A 19,334-nucleotide genomic window follows, 5' to 3' on the forward strand; every position below is an offset into this window, starting at 1 on the left:
TGTGAAGGTTCTTTTGAGATGTTGTAGTTCATTTTTCAGCTCCTCCTCATCTGACAATACAGACCTGGCACGGTGAGCCAGAGTGGAGATGATACTTAACTTCTGTGCTGGTGGTGTGAAGATGCATGCAGGTATCTACCGGTATGTGTGTTGATTTTCTGAAGATCAAGATTTTTAATTTCTATACATCAAACTTACTAAGAGTAAGTTTGATGTATAGAAATGGCAGAGATCTATTTTCTTTAATTTTGATAGGAAACTTGATGTCTGGGTGGAAGTTGTTTAAGTGATTTAAAAAGATGTGAAGATTATCTATACCATATTCCCAAATAAGGAATATGTTTCTGAATGTGTTCCTCATCCTTTCACCTCCAGCATACTTACAGTATGCTAGGTATTCTCCTTCACAATTATTGCATTTGGGTATTTTGCTTGCATTTGCAAACTTTAGTTTCTTGCTTTCAATGATATTGAAGGTGTTGATTAATTTTAATGATATAAATGAGACCTCAGCCTAACAATGAAAAAACAGATTTATAATTTCAAAATTATTTTTATTTTTCAACATAATCTCCCTTAAGACTAATACATTTATTCCAGCGATGCTCCAGCACCATTATCCCGTCCCTGTAGTAGTTCTCAGTAAGATCTGCAAAATACCCATCTACAGCTGCAATTGCCTCTTGATTCGAAGAAAAACGCTGACCAGTGAGAATAGTTTTAGTTTGGGGAAGAAATAGAAGTCAGAGGGAGCCAAATCTGGGGAATAGGGTGGATGTTCAAACTATTCATAGTGCAGATCCCTTAATTTTCCCATTGCCAAAACACCTTTGTGGGCAGGTGCATTGTCCTGATGAAAGATGATTTTTTTCTTCAGCAAACCGGGTCTTTTCTCACGAATTTTTTCATCTAGTCTGGTTAAAAGATTGGAATAATATTTCCCAGTTATTGTTTTACCCTTTTCAAGATAATTAATAAACAAAAAGCCTTTAGCATTCCAAAACACCAATGCTTTGACACTGAACAACTGGCTTCTGTTGACTGTTTTGACAGCTGTTTGGATTCTGGTATGTAATGATGAATTCAAGTCTCATTCATAGTAATAAATTGACACACAAAATCAGTTTTATTCTTGTTAAAATGCTCTAAGCACTGTTCAGAGATTTTCGTGCAAGTGTGTTTTTAATCTACTGTGAGCAAGCATGGCACCCATCTTGCGCAAAGCTTTTACATTTGCAATGCTTCATGCAAAATATATTCAAGTTCTTTTGAAATGTCTATAGTCTCAGCAATTTCACGCACTCTGACTCCCCGGTCATCCAATACCATATCGTGCACATGATCAATGATTTCTGGTGTTGTTACACTTTTTGGCCATCCTTCACATGGATCATCTTCAAGGCTGGTACGGCCACGTTTAAACTCTGCAACCCATTTCTTATTTGTCAAAAATGAAGGAGAAGAGTGCCCATAAACTTTTAATTAACTTCGAATGAATTTATTTTGGTGTTAAATCTTCTTTTAGAAAGAATTTTATAACCACATGATAATCAAATTTATCCATTTCAAGGGGTAAAGACAACACTTTTGTTCAGGCAGCTATATAAAACAAACTACTTGATAGAATGGCTTGCAATTTCACATGGATGTTTATGACAGATGTAATTAGAAAAAAAAAAATCTTGCTGCTGGTGTTGCCATCTATGGTCGAGGCCGAGAACATTTCACACCACTCTCATATTTATTAACTTATTACTGATATTTCACTGGTATTCTATCCAGCATCTTGAGAGCACAAAAACAGTTTCTCACGGTACCCGAGATAACAACAATGCAGTATAACAATGGGATTAGTTTGAACAATTGTAACATTACACAAAGACTAAAGTCCTAATTAGGTGCCATCTATGTTGGAGGAGGAAGAAAGAAAAAAAAAAAACAGAGAAAGCAGTATTAATTTGGTTTTAAGATGACTGTCTCCCAGATCTTTGCCAAATTTATACAACCATACTTGTTGAGGTTTGGAGTATTTTCAGTTTGTTACTGGAATCAACAGACTTCTGTTGATTCCAGTAACAAACTCACTGACTTATAAAAGCTTCTGTACAGCACTTTTATTTTTTACCAATCAATTCTGTGTGTAGGGGTATCTAAAGCATAGTATGCTAGATCTGAGATAGTGTCGGATGTATTTTCTATGTTTACTAAGGTAGATATCCACAGTTCTTCCTGTCTGACCTTAGTAAGCTCGATCACACAAACAGAGCACTTCATAGACACCTGGGTGTGATAAAGGAGAGATTCTGTCCTTGGGTGAATGGATGAGAGTTGCCAATTTCACATACAGTTTAAATACGGTGCACAGTTAATGTTTATTAAGCACTCTAGATATCTTTTCAGATGTACCTTTAATGTATGGGATGGTGACAGTTTTGTTGTAATCTTCTGTGGTAAACTGTGGTGATGGGGGATTTCTGGGGAGCATTCATTATTTTGTCTATCTTATGTGGATTATAGCCACTGGCCAAGAAGGTATGACATAAGTGTGTGTGAGTTCAGCAGTGTGAGCAATGTCATTGGAACAAATTGTTCTAGCTCTGTGGGTTAGTGTTTTTAGGATACCATATTGTTGAGATGGTATGACTGTTTGTGTAAATATCTCCCTGTATGTGTATGTTTCCTATAAACCGAGAATGATAAGGAACCAGGAGCGAATGCTGGTCTTGAAATTCATGCTTGCTCTTGTTATCATTCAGGGAGTGAGGTCTGCATTTAATCATACAAATACATTTATTTTACAAATGATATTCTATCTTTTTCAATTTAGCTGCTTGAATACAAATTCTACCCTACGGTTCTTCTTTATGAACTGGTCAATAACATCTTTCTAAAAAGTTGGTTGTAACTTAATTTTCTCAAACAACACACACACAATTGTAAAGGCTGGCTGAAGCTCACTGGCTAGAGCTACGTTAACTGTGTATGGCCTGTGTTTAAGAAGACGTGATGGGAGCGGAAATGGCTATGCAAGCGCATGAAATCACAGTGCTACAGCGAGGACCTGGAAGCTCCCACAACCAAACAAGCCAAGGTAGTTTTGACTAGACAAGCAAGCATCGGCCTTCAATACACAATGCAAAGCTCAATTATTGCCATGTAAACTTAAAAAGTCTTCTGTCTACAAAAATAAAAGCCTAACTGAAATGCTTATAAATGCATGCATTTATTAACAAATAAATATTACTTCTTTCTCAAGTAACGAGCTTGCGCAGCAAGCATGGAGAATTCACCCCTGTAAGGAACTATCTGGAAGACGTGTGATTAGTGTATCCCTTCCTGGATACACTACGACAGTCATTAGCTTCCAGTTCCATTGTAAAGTGGATTTTTGGGCATTGGCTATTTAAATGCACTAAATTTGAAATTGGAAGTGATCACTATTTAGTCTTGAGCAGGATAAAATTGAATTTCATACTGAAAAGAATAACATGTAAGAAAGTTTTAAAGCGAATAAAAGTTGAGCAGTTCTCAGATGTGAACTGTAGACTAACATACACAAAGATTATTGAAGAAAAAATTAAAGAGTTTGAGAACAGGAATCAAACCTTGGAGATTCAGTGGCAAACTCTGAAGAAAACATTGATTGATTCTGCAGAGAGGCATGTGGTGAGGTTGGGTGCAAGGATAAAAAAATCAGAACTCCCTGGTGGACACAGGAAGTTAAAGAGGCAGTGAAGGAAAAGAAGAAAGCATATCAAAAGTTCCTGGCAAATAAATCAGCTTTTACTCTTACAGAATACAGAGACAAATGTAAGAAAGCTAAACAGTGTGTAAAACTAGATTCTGCAGAGAGGCATGTGGTGAGGTTGGGTGCAAGGATAAAAAAATCAGAACACCCTGGTGGACACAGGAAGTTAAAGAGGCAGTGAAGGAAAAGAAGAAAGCATATCAAAAGTTCCTGGCAAATAAATCAGCTTTTACACTTACAGAATACAGAGACAAATGTAAGAAAGCTAAACAGTGTGTAAAACTAGCTAAACAAAAGTCATGGGAGGACTTTGGCAAGAATATAGAAAATAAATATCAAGAAGGTGGCAAAATATTCTGGGGGGTTGTTGAAGAAGCTTAGGAATGGAGGAAAGAGTGCTGTAAAAGGAGTTAGAGATGATAAAGGTGACATTAAAACAGGAGAAAAAGAAATCCTTGAAGTATGGAGTAATTACTTTGAAAAACTGCTAAATGAAACAAACAGTGATGACAGCATAGTGATAAAAAACACTGACCAGGCATGCAGTCAGGAATACATATCCATACTTGAAGTAGAAAAAGCCATCAAAGGCTTGAAATGTGGAAAGGCAGCAGGAGTAGATGATATTCGACCAGAAATGCTGAAGTATGGTGGTATAAAAGTCTTACAGTGGCTGCACTGCATAGTTCAGAAAGCCTGGACAGAGGGACGAATTCACGATGATTGGAGTAGAGCTCTCATAGTACCCATATATAAAAAGGGAAATAAAACTGAATGTGAGAATTACAGAGGTATTTCCCTTCTGAGTGTTCCTGAAAAGATCTATGCAAGTATACTTAAGAAACGGTTGAGAAGAATTGTGGAAGAAAAGCTTGGTGAAGAACAAGCTGGATTCAGGCCAAATAGAGGCTGTCAGGATCAGATCTTCACTTTACGACAAATAGTCGAGAAAGCATGGGAATATAACAAAGATCTGTATTTAAGTTTTGTCGATTTGGAAAAGGCATATGACAAGGTGCAAGAGAGAAGCTATTCAATACGCTGCAGTTATATGGTGTCAATGGGGCATTATATCAAGCAATACTTAGTCTTTATTTGAGTTGTAAGTCAGCAGTTAGAATTGAAGGAAGTACAGGAAGATGGTTTAATGTTAAATCTGGTGTGAGACAAGGATGTACATTATCCCCTCTGTTATTCATTATCTATATGGATCACAATATGAAGGAAAGTGGTATTAAACCTAATATCAGAATTGGAGATGTTAATGTCAGCTCTTTGCTTTATGCGGATGATGTTATACTTCTAAATAAATCCGCTACAAGTCTTCAAGATTCTCTGACTAAATTGAATAGCTGTTGTAATAGATATGGTATGAAGGTCAGCAATAAAAAGACAAAGACAATGAAAATAGGCAGAATCACTGAAAATGTCAACTGTGTTGTGAATGGAGAACCTGTGGAACAAGTAAAACATTTCAGCTACTTAGGTACGATTTTTACTGAAGATGGTAAATTAAATATAGAAATAGAGAACAGAATCAGCAAAGCTGGTATGGTGTGAAGTCAATTGAATAAATACATATGGAATAAGAGAGAAATTAGTCGGAACACTAATTAGCTGTATACAAGACAGTGTTCAAACCAGTTTTAACTTATGGATCTGAGAGCTGGGTCAGAAGTAAAACACTTGACCAAAGACTAGAGACCGCAGATATGAGAGTCCTGAGAAAGATTAGAGGTGTGAACAGATGGCATCAATGGCAATATCATATTAAAAATGAGGATATTAGGAAAGAACTTGACATTGTCAGCATCCAGGAATGCGTTAGCAGAGCTAATCTCAGGTGGTATGGTCACTTAAATAGAATGGGAGAGGAAAGATTAGCAAAACAAGTGTTCTCTGCCAGGTTGGCAGGAAAACGACCCAGAGGAAGACCAAGATATAGGTGGATTGATACGGTACAAAGTGCCTTAGACGATAGAAATATAAGATCTGATAATGTTGGAGTCTTGACAAGCAACAGACTGATTTGGAGGAAAATTGTAGATAGGAAGTTAGTAATGATGTAAATTTTTCATGTAGTACTGTCATATCCTGTACACCCCTTGAGGGTACATGGCAGGAATTTGATGATGGTGATGATGATGATGAAGAAGATATCCAATGTGTCTAGGCCATGTTGCCAAATAACAAGCACATCATCAACATAGCACAGCCAAAGCCTTGGTTTAATCATAGCTGTATTGATAGCCAGCTTTTCCAAGTGTTCGATGTGAAAGTTGGTTGCTGGGGAGGGGGGGAGGGGGCATTGCTGTCCCATCTAATTGTTTGTATATTTTTCCTTTCCATGTAAAATAACCTGCGTGTACTGTGAATTTAAATAGTTGATATATATCATGGGGAAATTGTGACTTTAGTAAATCAAGGGTTTCAATTAATGGTAAATTTGTGAATAGTGAGGTGATATCAAAACTCACCATTATGTCTGAACTTTATAAGATATGGTTTTCTAAAATACTTTTTAGGTGGAGAATTGTTTGGGCAAGTGGCTAGCAGATTGGCTAAATGTCTAGCAGGTTTATATGTGGGACTGTTTATACTATCCACAATATGGCATAAGGGTGTAATATGAATTTTTGGTGCTCCGTATATCCTGATGTTTTAATGTGGAAGGGCTCGAGTTCGTTAACTGTTTCTTTAGGCCAGGAAGCGACTTTGTTCAATAATTTGCACACCTTATTCTTTTGTGAGTTGGTGGGATCCTGATCCATAATTTGGTATGTTAGCTGATCTTAAAGAAGTGTGTGCATTTTGCTTTCATATTCTGTTGAATCCATAACAGCTGTGTTCCCTTTGTCTGCTTTGGTTATGATAATGTGGTTATCATTGTGTAGCTCTTTTAGAGCAATGTTTTCTTTATGTGGGATATTATTTTGGGGAGACTTAGAATGTTGGCCACATTTAAACGAATGTTATTGGCTGTTGGTGGAGGCAGGTTGCATATTCTCCATTCAATGGTATTATTTGGGCTTTTGGAACTTGCTTGGAGTAACAGTAAGATTGCATCCCCTGACTTAAATCATTGTATAGCACTGTGTTGGAGAATTTCAAATTTTCTCTGGTGCCAGTTTTTAACTTTGACAAATTCTTTTATGGCTGTTGCATCAGAGATGCTGTCCAGGATATCCCACAGTTCCAGGTTTAAAATATTAATTAGTTTAAATTCTTCTTCTTCTTTCACTCTGCCTTATCCTATGTTAAACGGGGTCGGCACACCAATCTTAAACCTTCCTCTTCCAAGTTCTCCGGTCCAGAGCATCCTTCAGACTCCATCCTTTCTCCCTAAGATCCTCTGTCATCTTATCCCTCCACCTGAGCTTGAACCTGCCTCTTTTCCTCCTTCCCTCCAACTCCATATACTCCACTCATTTACCAACATACTCCTCACCCTTCCTCTCAACATTAATTAGTTTAAATTCTTCTTCTTCTTTCACTCTGCCTTATCCTATGTTAAACGGGGTCGGCACACCAATCTTAAACCTTCCTCTTCCAAGTTCTCCGGTCCAGAACATCCTTCGGACTCCATCCTTTCTCCCTAAGATCCTCTGTCATCTTATCCCTCCACCTGAGCTTGAACCTGCCTCTTTTCCTCCTTCCCTCCAACTCCATATACTCCACTCATTTACCAACATACTCCTCACCCTTCCTCTCAAAATGTCCAAACCACCTCAGCCTACTTTCTTGTATCTTCTTGCCAATTGGTCCCACCTTAACTGTCCCTCTGATGTCATTCCTTATCCTGTCCTTCTTTGTCACACCACTCATCCATCTCAACATCCGCATCTCCGCTACCTCCATCTTCCTCTCCTGTGCCTTGGTTATAGGCCACGTCTCTGCACCATGGAGCATCGCCGGCCTCACCACCATCTTATAGAGCTTTCCTTTCCTCTTACAACTCACTCTCTTGTCGCACAGGACCCGCTCATCTTCCTCCAATTCATCCAACCGCATGTTATTTGGTGCTGTATTTCCTCATCCAGGTCACATTCCTCTCGACAACCGACCCAAGGTACTTGAATTTCTTCCCTGAAATTAGCCTTTCCCCTGGAGTCGTATGACGATATCCTCGTCACTCCCCGTTGACATATATTCAGTCTTCACCTGGTTAATTCTCATGCCGCTCTCCTCCAATGCCTTTCTCCACTCTTCCAGGGTATTTTCAAGCTTCTCTCGGGATGATTCGCATAGAACAATGTCATCGGCAAACAGCATGCTCCATAGTGCCTCCTTCTTGACATCCTCCACTAGTACATCCATGACCAGGACAAAGAGGTAGGGCTCAGAGCTGACCCTTGGTGTAGCCCTACGACAATAGGGAAGCCTTCTGTCATGCCAACACTAGACCTGACCTGAGTTTCTGTTCCTTCATACATCTCCTTCACCAACCTCACGTACTTCTCTGACACCCTCTTCTTCTTCATACACCTCCATACCTCCTGTCTGGCCACTCTGTCGTATGCCTTTTCCAGGTCTATAAACACCATGTGCAGATCCAAGTGGATCTGTACATGGTGTTTATAGACCTGGTTTTAAGCTTTAAATATATATATATATATTTAAATAAATGTGTGTGTGTGTATATATATATATATATATGTATGTATTTATAGCTTTAAATTAAGGGGATAAAAATCCCTTATTATTTTACATCCAGTATGTGAAACTCTGAGATCGAAAACTACGATCTAAGAGTTTCATGCCAAAGAACAATCGGCAAATCCAAGTGTAAGTGAACACCTGGTAATACAACACCAAGGCAACTCAAAGCAAAGGTGGAGCAAGCTCCCACACTATCCTTGATATTTTCTCATAATGTAAAACACAGCTCCTAGGAGATGTAATACTGCCCTACATTATGAGGAGAGGTCACTGTCCAGACCAGTTTCAACCTTTTTTGAGATCTCATCAGTGAGAAGGTAGACCTGGATGATATCAAAGTTTAAGTGAAAAGAACTTAGATATCTTCACTATACGAATGCCAGAAAGATGTGCCCATATATTATAACTAAGATAAAAAGAGAAATGGCTATTTTTTCTGGCAAAGTTAATTAAATTAAGGGGATAAAAATCCCTTATTATTTTAGAGCCAGTATGCTAAACTCTGAGATCGAAAACTACGATCTAAGAGTTTCATGCCAAAGAACTATCAGCAAATTCAAGCGTAAGTGAACACTTGGTTATATAATCTGGCATTCGTATAGTGAAGGTATGTAAGTTCTTTTCACTTAAACGTATAGTGAGGGTATGTAAGTTCTTTTCACTTAAACTTTGATATCATCCAGGTCTACCTTCTCACTAATGAGATCTCAAAAAAGGCTGAAACTGGTCTGGGTAGTGACCTCTGCTCATAACGTACGGCAGTATTACATCTCCTAGGAGCTGTGTTTTACATTATGAGAAAATATCAAGGAGAGTGTGGGAGCTTGCTCCACCTTTGCTTTGAGTTGCCTTGGTGTTGTATTACCAAGTGTTCACTTACGCTTGGATTCGCCGATAGTTCTTTGGCATGAAACTCTTAGATCTTAGTTTTCGATCTCGGAGTTTCACATACTGGCTGTAAAATAATAAGGGATTTTTATCCTCTTAATTTAATTAGCTTCACCAGAAAAAATAGCCATTTGACTTTTTATATTAATTAGTTTGTTATATAGCGTGTTGATGGGTGAATTTATTTTAGATAGCTCCAGACAAATAGCATTCATCTGTTCTCGTAATTTGGCTAAACTTGCTCATTTGTAAATGCACCGGGCTTCAGCCGAGTGAACCTTGTTCTTAATTTTGACATAGTTCAGTATTAAATTGGTGTCTCGGCACCTTTTTAGGAAGGCCAACCTGTGCAGTTGTCACACTAATTTCAATTACCACTTACCGTATTGTCATGTCTTGATTACAATATCATCTCCGTGAAATCCAAAAATCCACTTTACAATGGAACTGGAAGCTAAGAAGTGCCTGCCCTTCCTGGATACACTAATCAGACATCTTCCAGACGGTTCCTTATCATTCTTGGTTTATAGAAAACCCACAGATACAGGGAGATATTCACACAAACAATCACACCATCATCCATCTCAACAATATGGTATCCTAGAAACACTAATCCACAGAGTTAGAGCAATTTGTTCCAATGACATTGCTCTCATCGCTGAACTCACACACTTACATCACACCTTCTTGGCCAATGGCTATAAATCTCATAAGATAGACAAAATACTGAATGTAGAAAAAATACTGAGTCATGACAGGCACTTTGGGCACACCATATTTCAGGCACTTAAAGTAATGCAGAGGATTCAGGACGTAGTCAGATATAGAGCAGTTAGATATCCTGCCTTCACTAATATTGGAAATAAATGTTAGGAAAATATTCCAGGTTGGCATCAAGGTCAACATCCCCACATAAACAATTCTTCCAATCATCCAATTTTCACCTTCTCGTTATGAACCCTGTTAGTATCTACCTGGATACTGAACAAACGAGGATGGGCTGGCAATTTGGGATTCAGCTGATCAAATTGTTATTATTGGCTTACATAATATAAAATAATGGTACAGCATGACAGAATTTCATGCTGGCTGGAGCAAGGTCCGATTAACAAGGCCCCTTTTGTCTTAGCCAGGGAACCATAGCAAAGAGCGAAAAGTCAGTTACTGGAACAAATCCTGAAACACACACCAACTCAACATCACCAGAGTTCAAGATCGACCCTATCAACATAAGAAGCCAGAATGGCAAAGAAATGGAGCTAGTTGAGGAATTGAATAAGTATCAGATTGACATGACAAGGGTGACTGAAACAAAAAAGGACAAAAACTGGCGAGATCTTTCTGAGCAAAAAATACAAAATGTTATATTCAGGCAATGGCAATCAAGTAAAAGAAGGAGTAGCTATAGTATTCAACATTAAATACAATGCTAATCTCCTTGAATGGCAGGCAATAGCGAGTAGAGTGATGTGGGAAAATATCACAAAGGGGAACTGGACAATGAGACATATTTGTGCCTCTAGTACCACAGAAGCCTCAACTAAGATAGAAGTGGAAGAATTCTTTGAGGCTTTAGAGAACGTAACTGACAAATTAAAAGGGAAAAGTTGGGAATCTAAATAGATTATTACTAACACAATGTTCCAACATAAAAATACACACAAATTCAGATGGAGAGAAGAGGCAAGGAATAAGAAAAGTCTCTTTGACTATGCTATTGCTAATAACGATGTTTTCCCACTGATGAAGGACACTAGAGTGTACAGAGGATTTGAAATTGGAAGTGATCACCATTTAATCTTGGGAATGATAAAATTGCATTTCATATCGAAAAGAAGAACATGTAAGAAAGTTTTGAAGCGAATAAGAGTTGACCATCTCTCAGATGTGAAGTGTCAGCTAAAATACACAAAAGCTATTAATGACAAAATGAAAGAGTTTGAGAACAGGAACCAAACCGTGGAGATTCAGTGGCAAACCTTGAAGAAAACCCTGACTGATTCAGCCAGGGAGGCATGTGGTGAGGTTGTCTGCAAGGATAGAAAAATCAGAACTCCATGGTGGACACAGGAAGTTAAAGAGGCAGTGAAGGAAAAGAAGAAAGAATATCAGTAGTTTCTGGCAAATAAGTCAGCTTGTGCTGTTAGAGAATACAGAGACAAATGCAAGAAAGCTAAACACTGTGTAAAACTAGCTAAACAAAAGTCATGGGAAGACTTTGGCAAGAACATAGAAAATAAATATGAAGAAGGTGACAAAATATTCTGGAGGTTGTTGAAGAAGCTTAGAAATGGAGGAAAGAGTGCTGTAAAAGGATTTAGAGATGATAAAGGTGACATGAAAACTGGAGAAAAAGATATCCTTGATATATGGAGTAATTACTTCGAAAAATTGCTAAAAGAAACAACCAGTGATGACAGCACAGTGGTAAAAAACACTCAACAGATATGCAATCAGGAATACATATCCATACTTGAAGTAAAAAAAGCCATCAAAAGCCTGAAATGTGGAAAAGCAGATGGAGTAGATGATATTCAACCAGAAATGCTCATGTATGAAGGTCTTACAGTAGCTGCACTGCATAGCTCAGAAGACCTGGACAGAGGGACGAATTCCAGATGATTAGAGTAGAGCTCTCATAGTACCCATATATAAAAATGGAAATAAAACTAAATGTCGGAATTACAGAGGTATTTCCTTATTGAGTGTTATTGGTAAGATTTATACAAGTATACTTGAGAAACGGTTGAAAAGGATTGTGTAAGGGAAGCCTGGTGAAGAACAAGCTGGATTAAAGCCAAATAGAGGTTGTCAGGATCAGTTTCACTTTACAACAAATAGCTGAGAAATTGTGTGGAATATAACAGAGATCTGTATTTAAGTTTTGTACATCTGGAAAAGGTATATGAAAAGGAGCCAAGAGAAAAGCTATTCAAAACGTTACAGCTGTATGTATCAATTGGGCATTATATCAAGTATTACTTAGTCTTGATTTGAGTTGTAAGTCAGCAATTAGAATTGAAGGAAATACAGGAAGATGGTTTAATGTTAAATCTGGTGTTAGACAAGGATATACATTATCCCCTCTGTTATTCATTATCTATATGGATCATGTTATGAAAGAAAGAGGTATTAAACATGATATCAAAATTGGAGATGTTAATGCCAGCTCTTAGCTTTATACAGACAATGTTATACTTCTAAATAAATCCACTACAAGTCTGCAAGATTCCCTGACTAAATTGAATAACTGTTGTAATAGATATGGTATGAAGGTCAGCAATAACAAGATAACGACAATGAAAACAAAGACAATGAAGCAGCATTGAAAATATCAACTGCATTTTGAACGGAGAACCTACAGAATAAGTGAAACATTTCAGCTACTTAGGCATGATATTTAGTGAAGATGGTAAATTAAATATGGAAATAGACAACAGAATCAACAAAGCTGGTAAGGTAGGAAATCAACTGAATAAATTCGTATGGAATAAGAGAGAAACACTAAATTAGCCGTATACAAGACAGTGTTCAAACCAATTTTAACTTATGGATCTGAGAGCTGATCAGAAGTAAAACACTTGACCAAAGACTAGTGACTGCAGATATGAGTCTTGAGAAGGATTAGGGACATGAACAGATGGCATCAATGGCAATATCATATTAAAAACGAGGATATTAGGAAAGAACTTGACATTATCAGCATTCACGAGTGCGTTAGCAGAGCTAATCTCAGGTGGTATGGTCACTTAAAACAGAATGGGTGAGGAAAGATTAGCAAAACAAGTGTTCTCTGCCAGGTTGGCAGGAAAAAACCCAGAGGAAGAATAAGGTATAGGTGGACTGATACAGCAAAAAGTGACTTAGAAGATGGAAATGTAAGAACTGATAATATTGGAGTCTTAATGGATAATAGATTGATTTGGAAGAAAATTTTAGATAGGAAGTTAGTATTGATGTAAGTTTTTCATGTAGTACTATCATATCCTGTACACCCCTAGAGTATACATGTCAGGAATATGATGATGATCTAGTATAAGTCTGCAGAATTCCCTAACACTAAATTCATTAAATGCTCTAACAAAAAATTTGGTATACAAAACAGCAATATCGAAAAGGTAGAAATATCGAAACATCAAGTGCATCTTGAATGGAGAACTTAAACAAGTGTAATATTTCTGCTATTATGGTATATTTTTATTGAAGATGAAAAATTAAATAATGAAACAGACAACAGAATTAGCAAAGCTGATATGGCAGATAGTCAAATGGATAAATTTATATGGAATAAAAGAGAAATTTGTCAAAACTCTGAACTAGCTATATGCTAAACAATGTTCGAACCAATTTTAATTTATGGATCAGAGAGCTGGGTTAGAAATAAAACTCTTGATAAAAGAATACAGATCACAGACATGAGATGAGAGTTATAAGAAAGATTAACAGAGTGAAAGTGCTGTTTGCCAGGATGGCAGGAAAAAGACCGAATACTAAGATATAGGTGGATTGATATAAGAAGTGCTTTAGATCGCTAATATATAAGATTTTATAATATTGGAGTCCTAAGAGATAACAGATTAATTTGGAGGAAAATTATTGATAGGAAGTCAGCAATGGTGTGTGTGTAACCTTTTCATGTAGTATCATCATAATATCCTGTCTCCTCTCCCCCCCCCAAAAAAAAAGCCAAGAAGATCTAGGTGGAACTAATAATAGTAGCAGTGCCTTCTATGACCAAAATATAAGATCTGATAATGGAGTCATAACAGATTAATTTGGAGGAAAATTGTCAACAAGATGTTAGTAATGATGTAACCTTTTTGTGTAGTACTGTCATAATAGTGTCCTGTATCCCATCCTTTGAGGGAACATATCAGGAATGATGACAATTATCCAGAGAGCAAAATTACAAGTGGCAGACACATAGCACTCAATTAGATAATTGTAGAAACAATTCAAATTGTAATTGAAAGCAACTGATGTTATAAATAGCATCCACTATGGTACAAATAAAAACAAAGTCATTTTCAGAAAGGGCTGGATAATGCGGCGTTAGAATAACTATCTCCCAGATCTTTGGGAAATTATTGCAGTCATGTTTATTTATGACTTTAAATTTTTCAGGAAATGACAAAGTATACTAAAATATGAATTAAAAAACTTTAATCAATACCTTCGAATATTTTGGCAATGTTACATTGCCATCTGGGAAAATAAAAATTTGATATGTGCATACAGGCATAACAACAAGCAAATGAGGCTGAAGAAGGCAACTGGTGTTGGCCCTAGAGTCTTAAATGTGTCCCCTAGCAGGCTAAATTGGGTTGTCTTGGCTGGTGGGCTGATTTTCTAAGGATGCAAGCTTCCCAAATTTGGGGCAGTCTCGAGCACTCAAATTTGTTGAGATTTGGGAAGTTTTTTAAAGCTGAGGCTGATTCCAGAAATAATCTTTCATGCTTATATTTGCTGCAGTGTAGTAAAGTGGCTTTCTTCCAGCGTATTCTGTGATGGGTATCTAGTGCATGGTCCGCAAGTCCTCAGTAGTTGTATTGCTGAAACCGGATGTAGTCTCTGTGTTCAGATATCATATCCTGATATTAGCTATCCTGCCTGTTTGGCCATAGTAGGACAGTTTACAACTGCAAGGGACCTAGTATACTCCAGGCAGGTCTAGGGGAAGTGGCTGGTCTTTGGTGGAGCAAATAAGGGATGCCAATTTCTTATTTGGTTTGTAACAGGTAATTAGGTCATATTTTTTTAGGATTTTTGTTAGCTTTTCAGACATACCCCGGATATAAGAAATGGTGATAGATTTAACATAATCTCTGTTATGAAGGGGGAGGGTTGTGATTAACTGGTTTTAATATTTCCTGATTTTTGGGGGGTTGAAGCCATTGGTTAAGGTGTTAAGGATATGGTTAACTTCAGTAGTTAGAGCACTGTTGTCTGAACAGATTAATGTTTAGTTAGTTTATTTATGTTTATTTAGTTTGCTTCATAAGCCAATGCTGTTTGTAAAAACACTCTCTCAGACATACAGCAACTTCGATGCAGCAAAGTTTCTTCTATTTCATCCTGTGTGAAGAAATAGCCACTTGTAGTTTGGACTGGTCATATAGATGATTGCAGGTGTAGTTTTTGTTGTTCAAGGTAGATATCAGCAGATCTACAACTGTCTAAGTTTGCAGATAGGAATGTGATCAACTCCAGGATGAGCCAGAGGGCAAAGCTCATCCACAGAAAAATTGGTGAGGGTTTCTAGTAGAAAGTTTGGTTTGAAAGTGGTATGAGATTAGACATTATGCAGAGAACTTCAGCTATCTTTTCCTATGTACCTTGACTTGAATATAAGGGATGGAAATAACTTTTTTGTAATCATGTATGTTGATTGTATGAAGGGCAGAGGAGGCATGCAGTATTTTATCTATTTTTATTTATAGCCACTGGCTAAAAAAAGTGCTGCAAATAGCTAAGTTCAGTAACCATGGCTGTGCCATTTAAACATACAGATGAATCATCTAGAACACGGGTTCTCAACCTTTTCCAGTGGCATACCACTATATTTAATTCAAGATATTAGATGTACCAGTAAGCAAATCTGTTTTCGTACCACCCGTGGTACACGTACCATAGGTTGAGAATCCCTGATCTAGAAGATTTATATAACCAAAACACTTTACTGCCTTATAGAATTCTGCTGTTTATTTCTTTATTTTATTTGTCCTTAAAACTATACAAATACAGTCAACCACAATTTCAACAGGATTATCTGTTAATTTTAGTTCAATCTGATGTGATCTGAATTTGTCATATTTTGTTTTAGTTATGTTATATTTATAATTTTTTATTTTTTTTTATTTTGGTTTAACCAATAAGAATACAATTTGGTCGGCTAAATCCCAAATTGCCAGCCCATCCTCGTTCGTTCAGTATCAAAGTAGATACCCAACAGGGTGCACCACGAGAAGGTGAGGATTGGACATTAGGTCAGAAGCCCTGGTCGGTTCTCCGCATTCCTTTAAAGGCTATGTGGAGGTCTCCTCTCAGTTATACAGCTTTGACCCTTAAGCACCCCAATTAGCAGAGCAGCATTAGCAGAGCTAATCTCAGGTGGTATGGTCACTTAAATAGAATGGGAGAGGAAAGATTAGCAAAACAAGTGTTCTCTGCCAGGTTGGCAGGAAAACGACCCAGAGGAAGACCAAGATATAGGTGGATTGATACGCTACAAAGTGCGTTAGACGATAGAAATATAAGATCTGATAATGTTGGAGTCTTGACAAGTAACAGATTGATTTGGAGGAAAATTGTAGATAGGAAGTTAGTAATGATGTAAATTTTTCATGTAGTACTGTCATACCCTGTACACCCCTTGAGGGTACATGGCAGGAATTTGATGATGATGATGATGATGATATTTATAATTATATATTTTAGTTTCTGTAAAAAAATTTTTTACAGAAACTAAAAATACAGGAAGATGATATTCATTTACTTTATCTATTACTTGGTTAATAGTATGGATGTGATCTATTCTCATCTTGCTTTGAAATTTGCTTGTTCATATGCATTATCCAAAAATATCTTGTGGTTCTATTTAATATAATTTATATAAAAATTCTTTACAACTGTGAAAGGCAAACTGACTGGCCTATTGTTATTATATAAAAAATGGTGGCAGAGATGATAAGCTAATAATTGAATAAGAACATACTGAATATGTTCAATGATATTTAACTGGGAAAAAAAAAAATCCAGTGAAATATTAGCAGTTTAATAATGAACTAACTTCTATTCTTGTAGAATTGTGTTTAATATAGGTAAACATATGATGAACAATCCTGATGAAAGATATGAACAATAGTGGATATAAGTTTTAGCAGCTTTGGTAATTTGGTTAGCAGCATGACTACTATTTGAACATGTTTTTTTTTTTTTGTTTGTTTGTTTGTTTGTTTTTATCTGAACAAGGAATCAAAGCACACAAATGCCATGTTTCATTTCATTTGACATCCTTAGAATGCTAGACAACACAAGATCAAGAGCAGTTAGTAGCTGTGCAGTACTGCTCAATGAAAGAAGATAGTACTGTAAAGTATCTTGAAGAATGTGGTACACTTAGCACGATTATCTCTGAGAAAGAAGTGACGAGCATATTTTGCACAGAGGTCAGGATTGCCTTGTATTCTATAACATCTCTACCTGCTGAACTAGCACAGTTAGAAAAAGAAGATTAGAGCTACAAACTTTATTGACAATATCATTCTGCTATCAACAGAAGTTGATTGGAGAAAATCAATTTCAGGATGACTTAAAGCATAAGGAGCACAACAGACACAATTACTACAACAAATTAACATGACAGAATAAGAGAGAAAATTTTAGCCAAAGGTCATAAAGAGAAGATACTAAGTTCACTTCAGGACAGAGATTTTTTGTCAAAGATCAAAAAAGAGATGCTAAATTGTGGTTCAGCATGGAATAATTAAACAGACAAGTACGTAAAATGAAAATAACCAGAGTAAAATTAGCAAAGTGAAGATGAAAGTCACTGAAGATGAAACTTGATGAGGTTCACTAGATTGGGAAGATTTTGGGAGAGAAGTTTACAGCTTACACACTCCCATATAATATCTCTGCTTGACAATTTTCATAAACTGTCTCACTGAATTTAAAAATTAATTCTCATTGAATTAAGAGTTCAATGAGAAATATTTTGCCTGTACACATGGAAAATACATGCAGCTCCAGAGTGAAGTTGGATGGTAGTTATTATATTGCATGGCAAAGTCATTGAATGTAATGAAAACATTTCAGGAAGCTTTTGGATCGGATAAAGAATAACTTTTCTGCCCACCTGTCAAACAGGTCTGAGAGTCCAATTGTTGTTTGTGTGCATGTGTGTGTGTGTGTGCGCGGTGGTGGGTAGGAAGGATCATAGAATCCTTTCCTATTCCCCCACACATGCATGCAAATAACAATCGGACTCTCAGACATGTTCGACAAGTGGGCAGAAAAGTTATTCTTTACCCGATCCAAAAGCTTCCCAAAATGTTTTCATTACATTCAGTGACTTTGTCATGCAATATAATAACTATTATCCAACTTCACTCTGAAAATATCATTCATAGTGTATGGTGGAAGAAATGGGAGAAAATAAAAACCAAGATATTGAATAATAGTCCAAAATTTATAAATTTTAAAAACTTATAAACTTAAAAAGTAAATTTAATTATGAAAAATAAAATGCACAATCATTTTTTATGAATTTCCAATATTGAAAAGAAATAAAACAAAAGATTACTATCATCACTAATGCAAGAATATTTCACCTCACCAACCAAGATTTAGGAGAGTTTTTTGTAATTTTTGTAATTAAAAAACTAACCTGATCTCGCATCTTAACAGCAGCTCGATAAAAAACTGTATCTTTTGCATTATATGTAATACAATTTTTGATCATCAGATTAAAATCTGATTCAAAGGCATCTAAAGAATTGTAACAGTGACCATTTACTTTTTTTCTAATGGTAGAAAAGTCCATGGGCTGATCTATGTAGTCCAGATAATCAGGTACCTAAATGAAAACAACATTCAATATCGTAAAAATTTAATTCAAACTACAAAAATTAAATTCAAAATAAATGCTGATTTCTAATTTAGAAAATCAAACACACTCTACCAATAGCAAATGCACAAAAACTTGTTATCTAGTATGGATGCTTAGACAATGATTATCACTTGTGTTGATGTTTAGCAGAAAAACAGCTGGATATAATAAATATTAGCTAAATTTATTCAGTTATTACACCAATATTTCAACTTATTCACCAAGACATTTTCATGGACACAAAGAAAAACACTGGGTCCATGCATGCAAAAACACGCTAGCTTTTGCAAACAGACTGAGTGTTAATGGTGGAATCCTATACTCCTAACTAGTACTTTCTATGGGTGCATTGTTGGTAACTTGGTTAATTGCCATATGCTGTAATGTTGAGGAAGATTATAGGAATGTGTTCCAGTATAGGAGGGAAAT

At 36.5% G+C, this 19,334-nt stretch overlaps 1 protein-coding gene across 2 annotated transcripts in view; it reads right to left on the bottom strand.

Moving 5' to 3' along the window:
* The window catches only part of Br140 (bromodomain-containing protein 140), a 416,387-nt gene that overhangs the window by 171,872 nt on the left and 225,181 nt on the right, over window positions 1–19,334 (bottom strand). For both annotated transcript variants that reach the window (XM_090413932.1, XM_090413852.1), the window contains exon 10: window positions 18,684–18,872. In XM_090413932.1, coding sequence (XP_090270058.1) covers window positions 18,684–18,872 — 189 coding nt within the window. The remainder of the gene's footprint in view (window positions 1–18,683; window positions 18,873–19,334) is intronic.

Source organism: Typopeltis vanoorti, chromosome 1, assembly GCF_054136105.1.
Source record: "Typopeltis vanoorti isolate ZY-2024b chromosome 1, IOZ_Tvanoo_1.0, whole genome shotgun sequence".
NCBI lineage: Eukaryota > Metazoa > Arthropoda > Arachnida > Uropygi > Thelyphonidae > Typopeltis > Typopeltis vanoorti.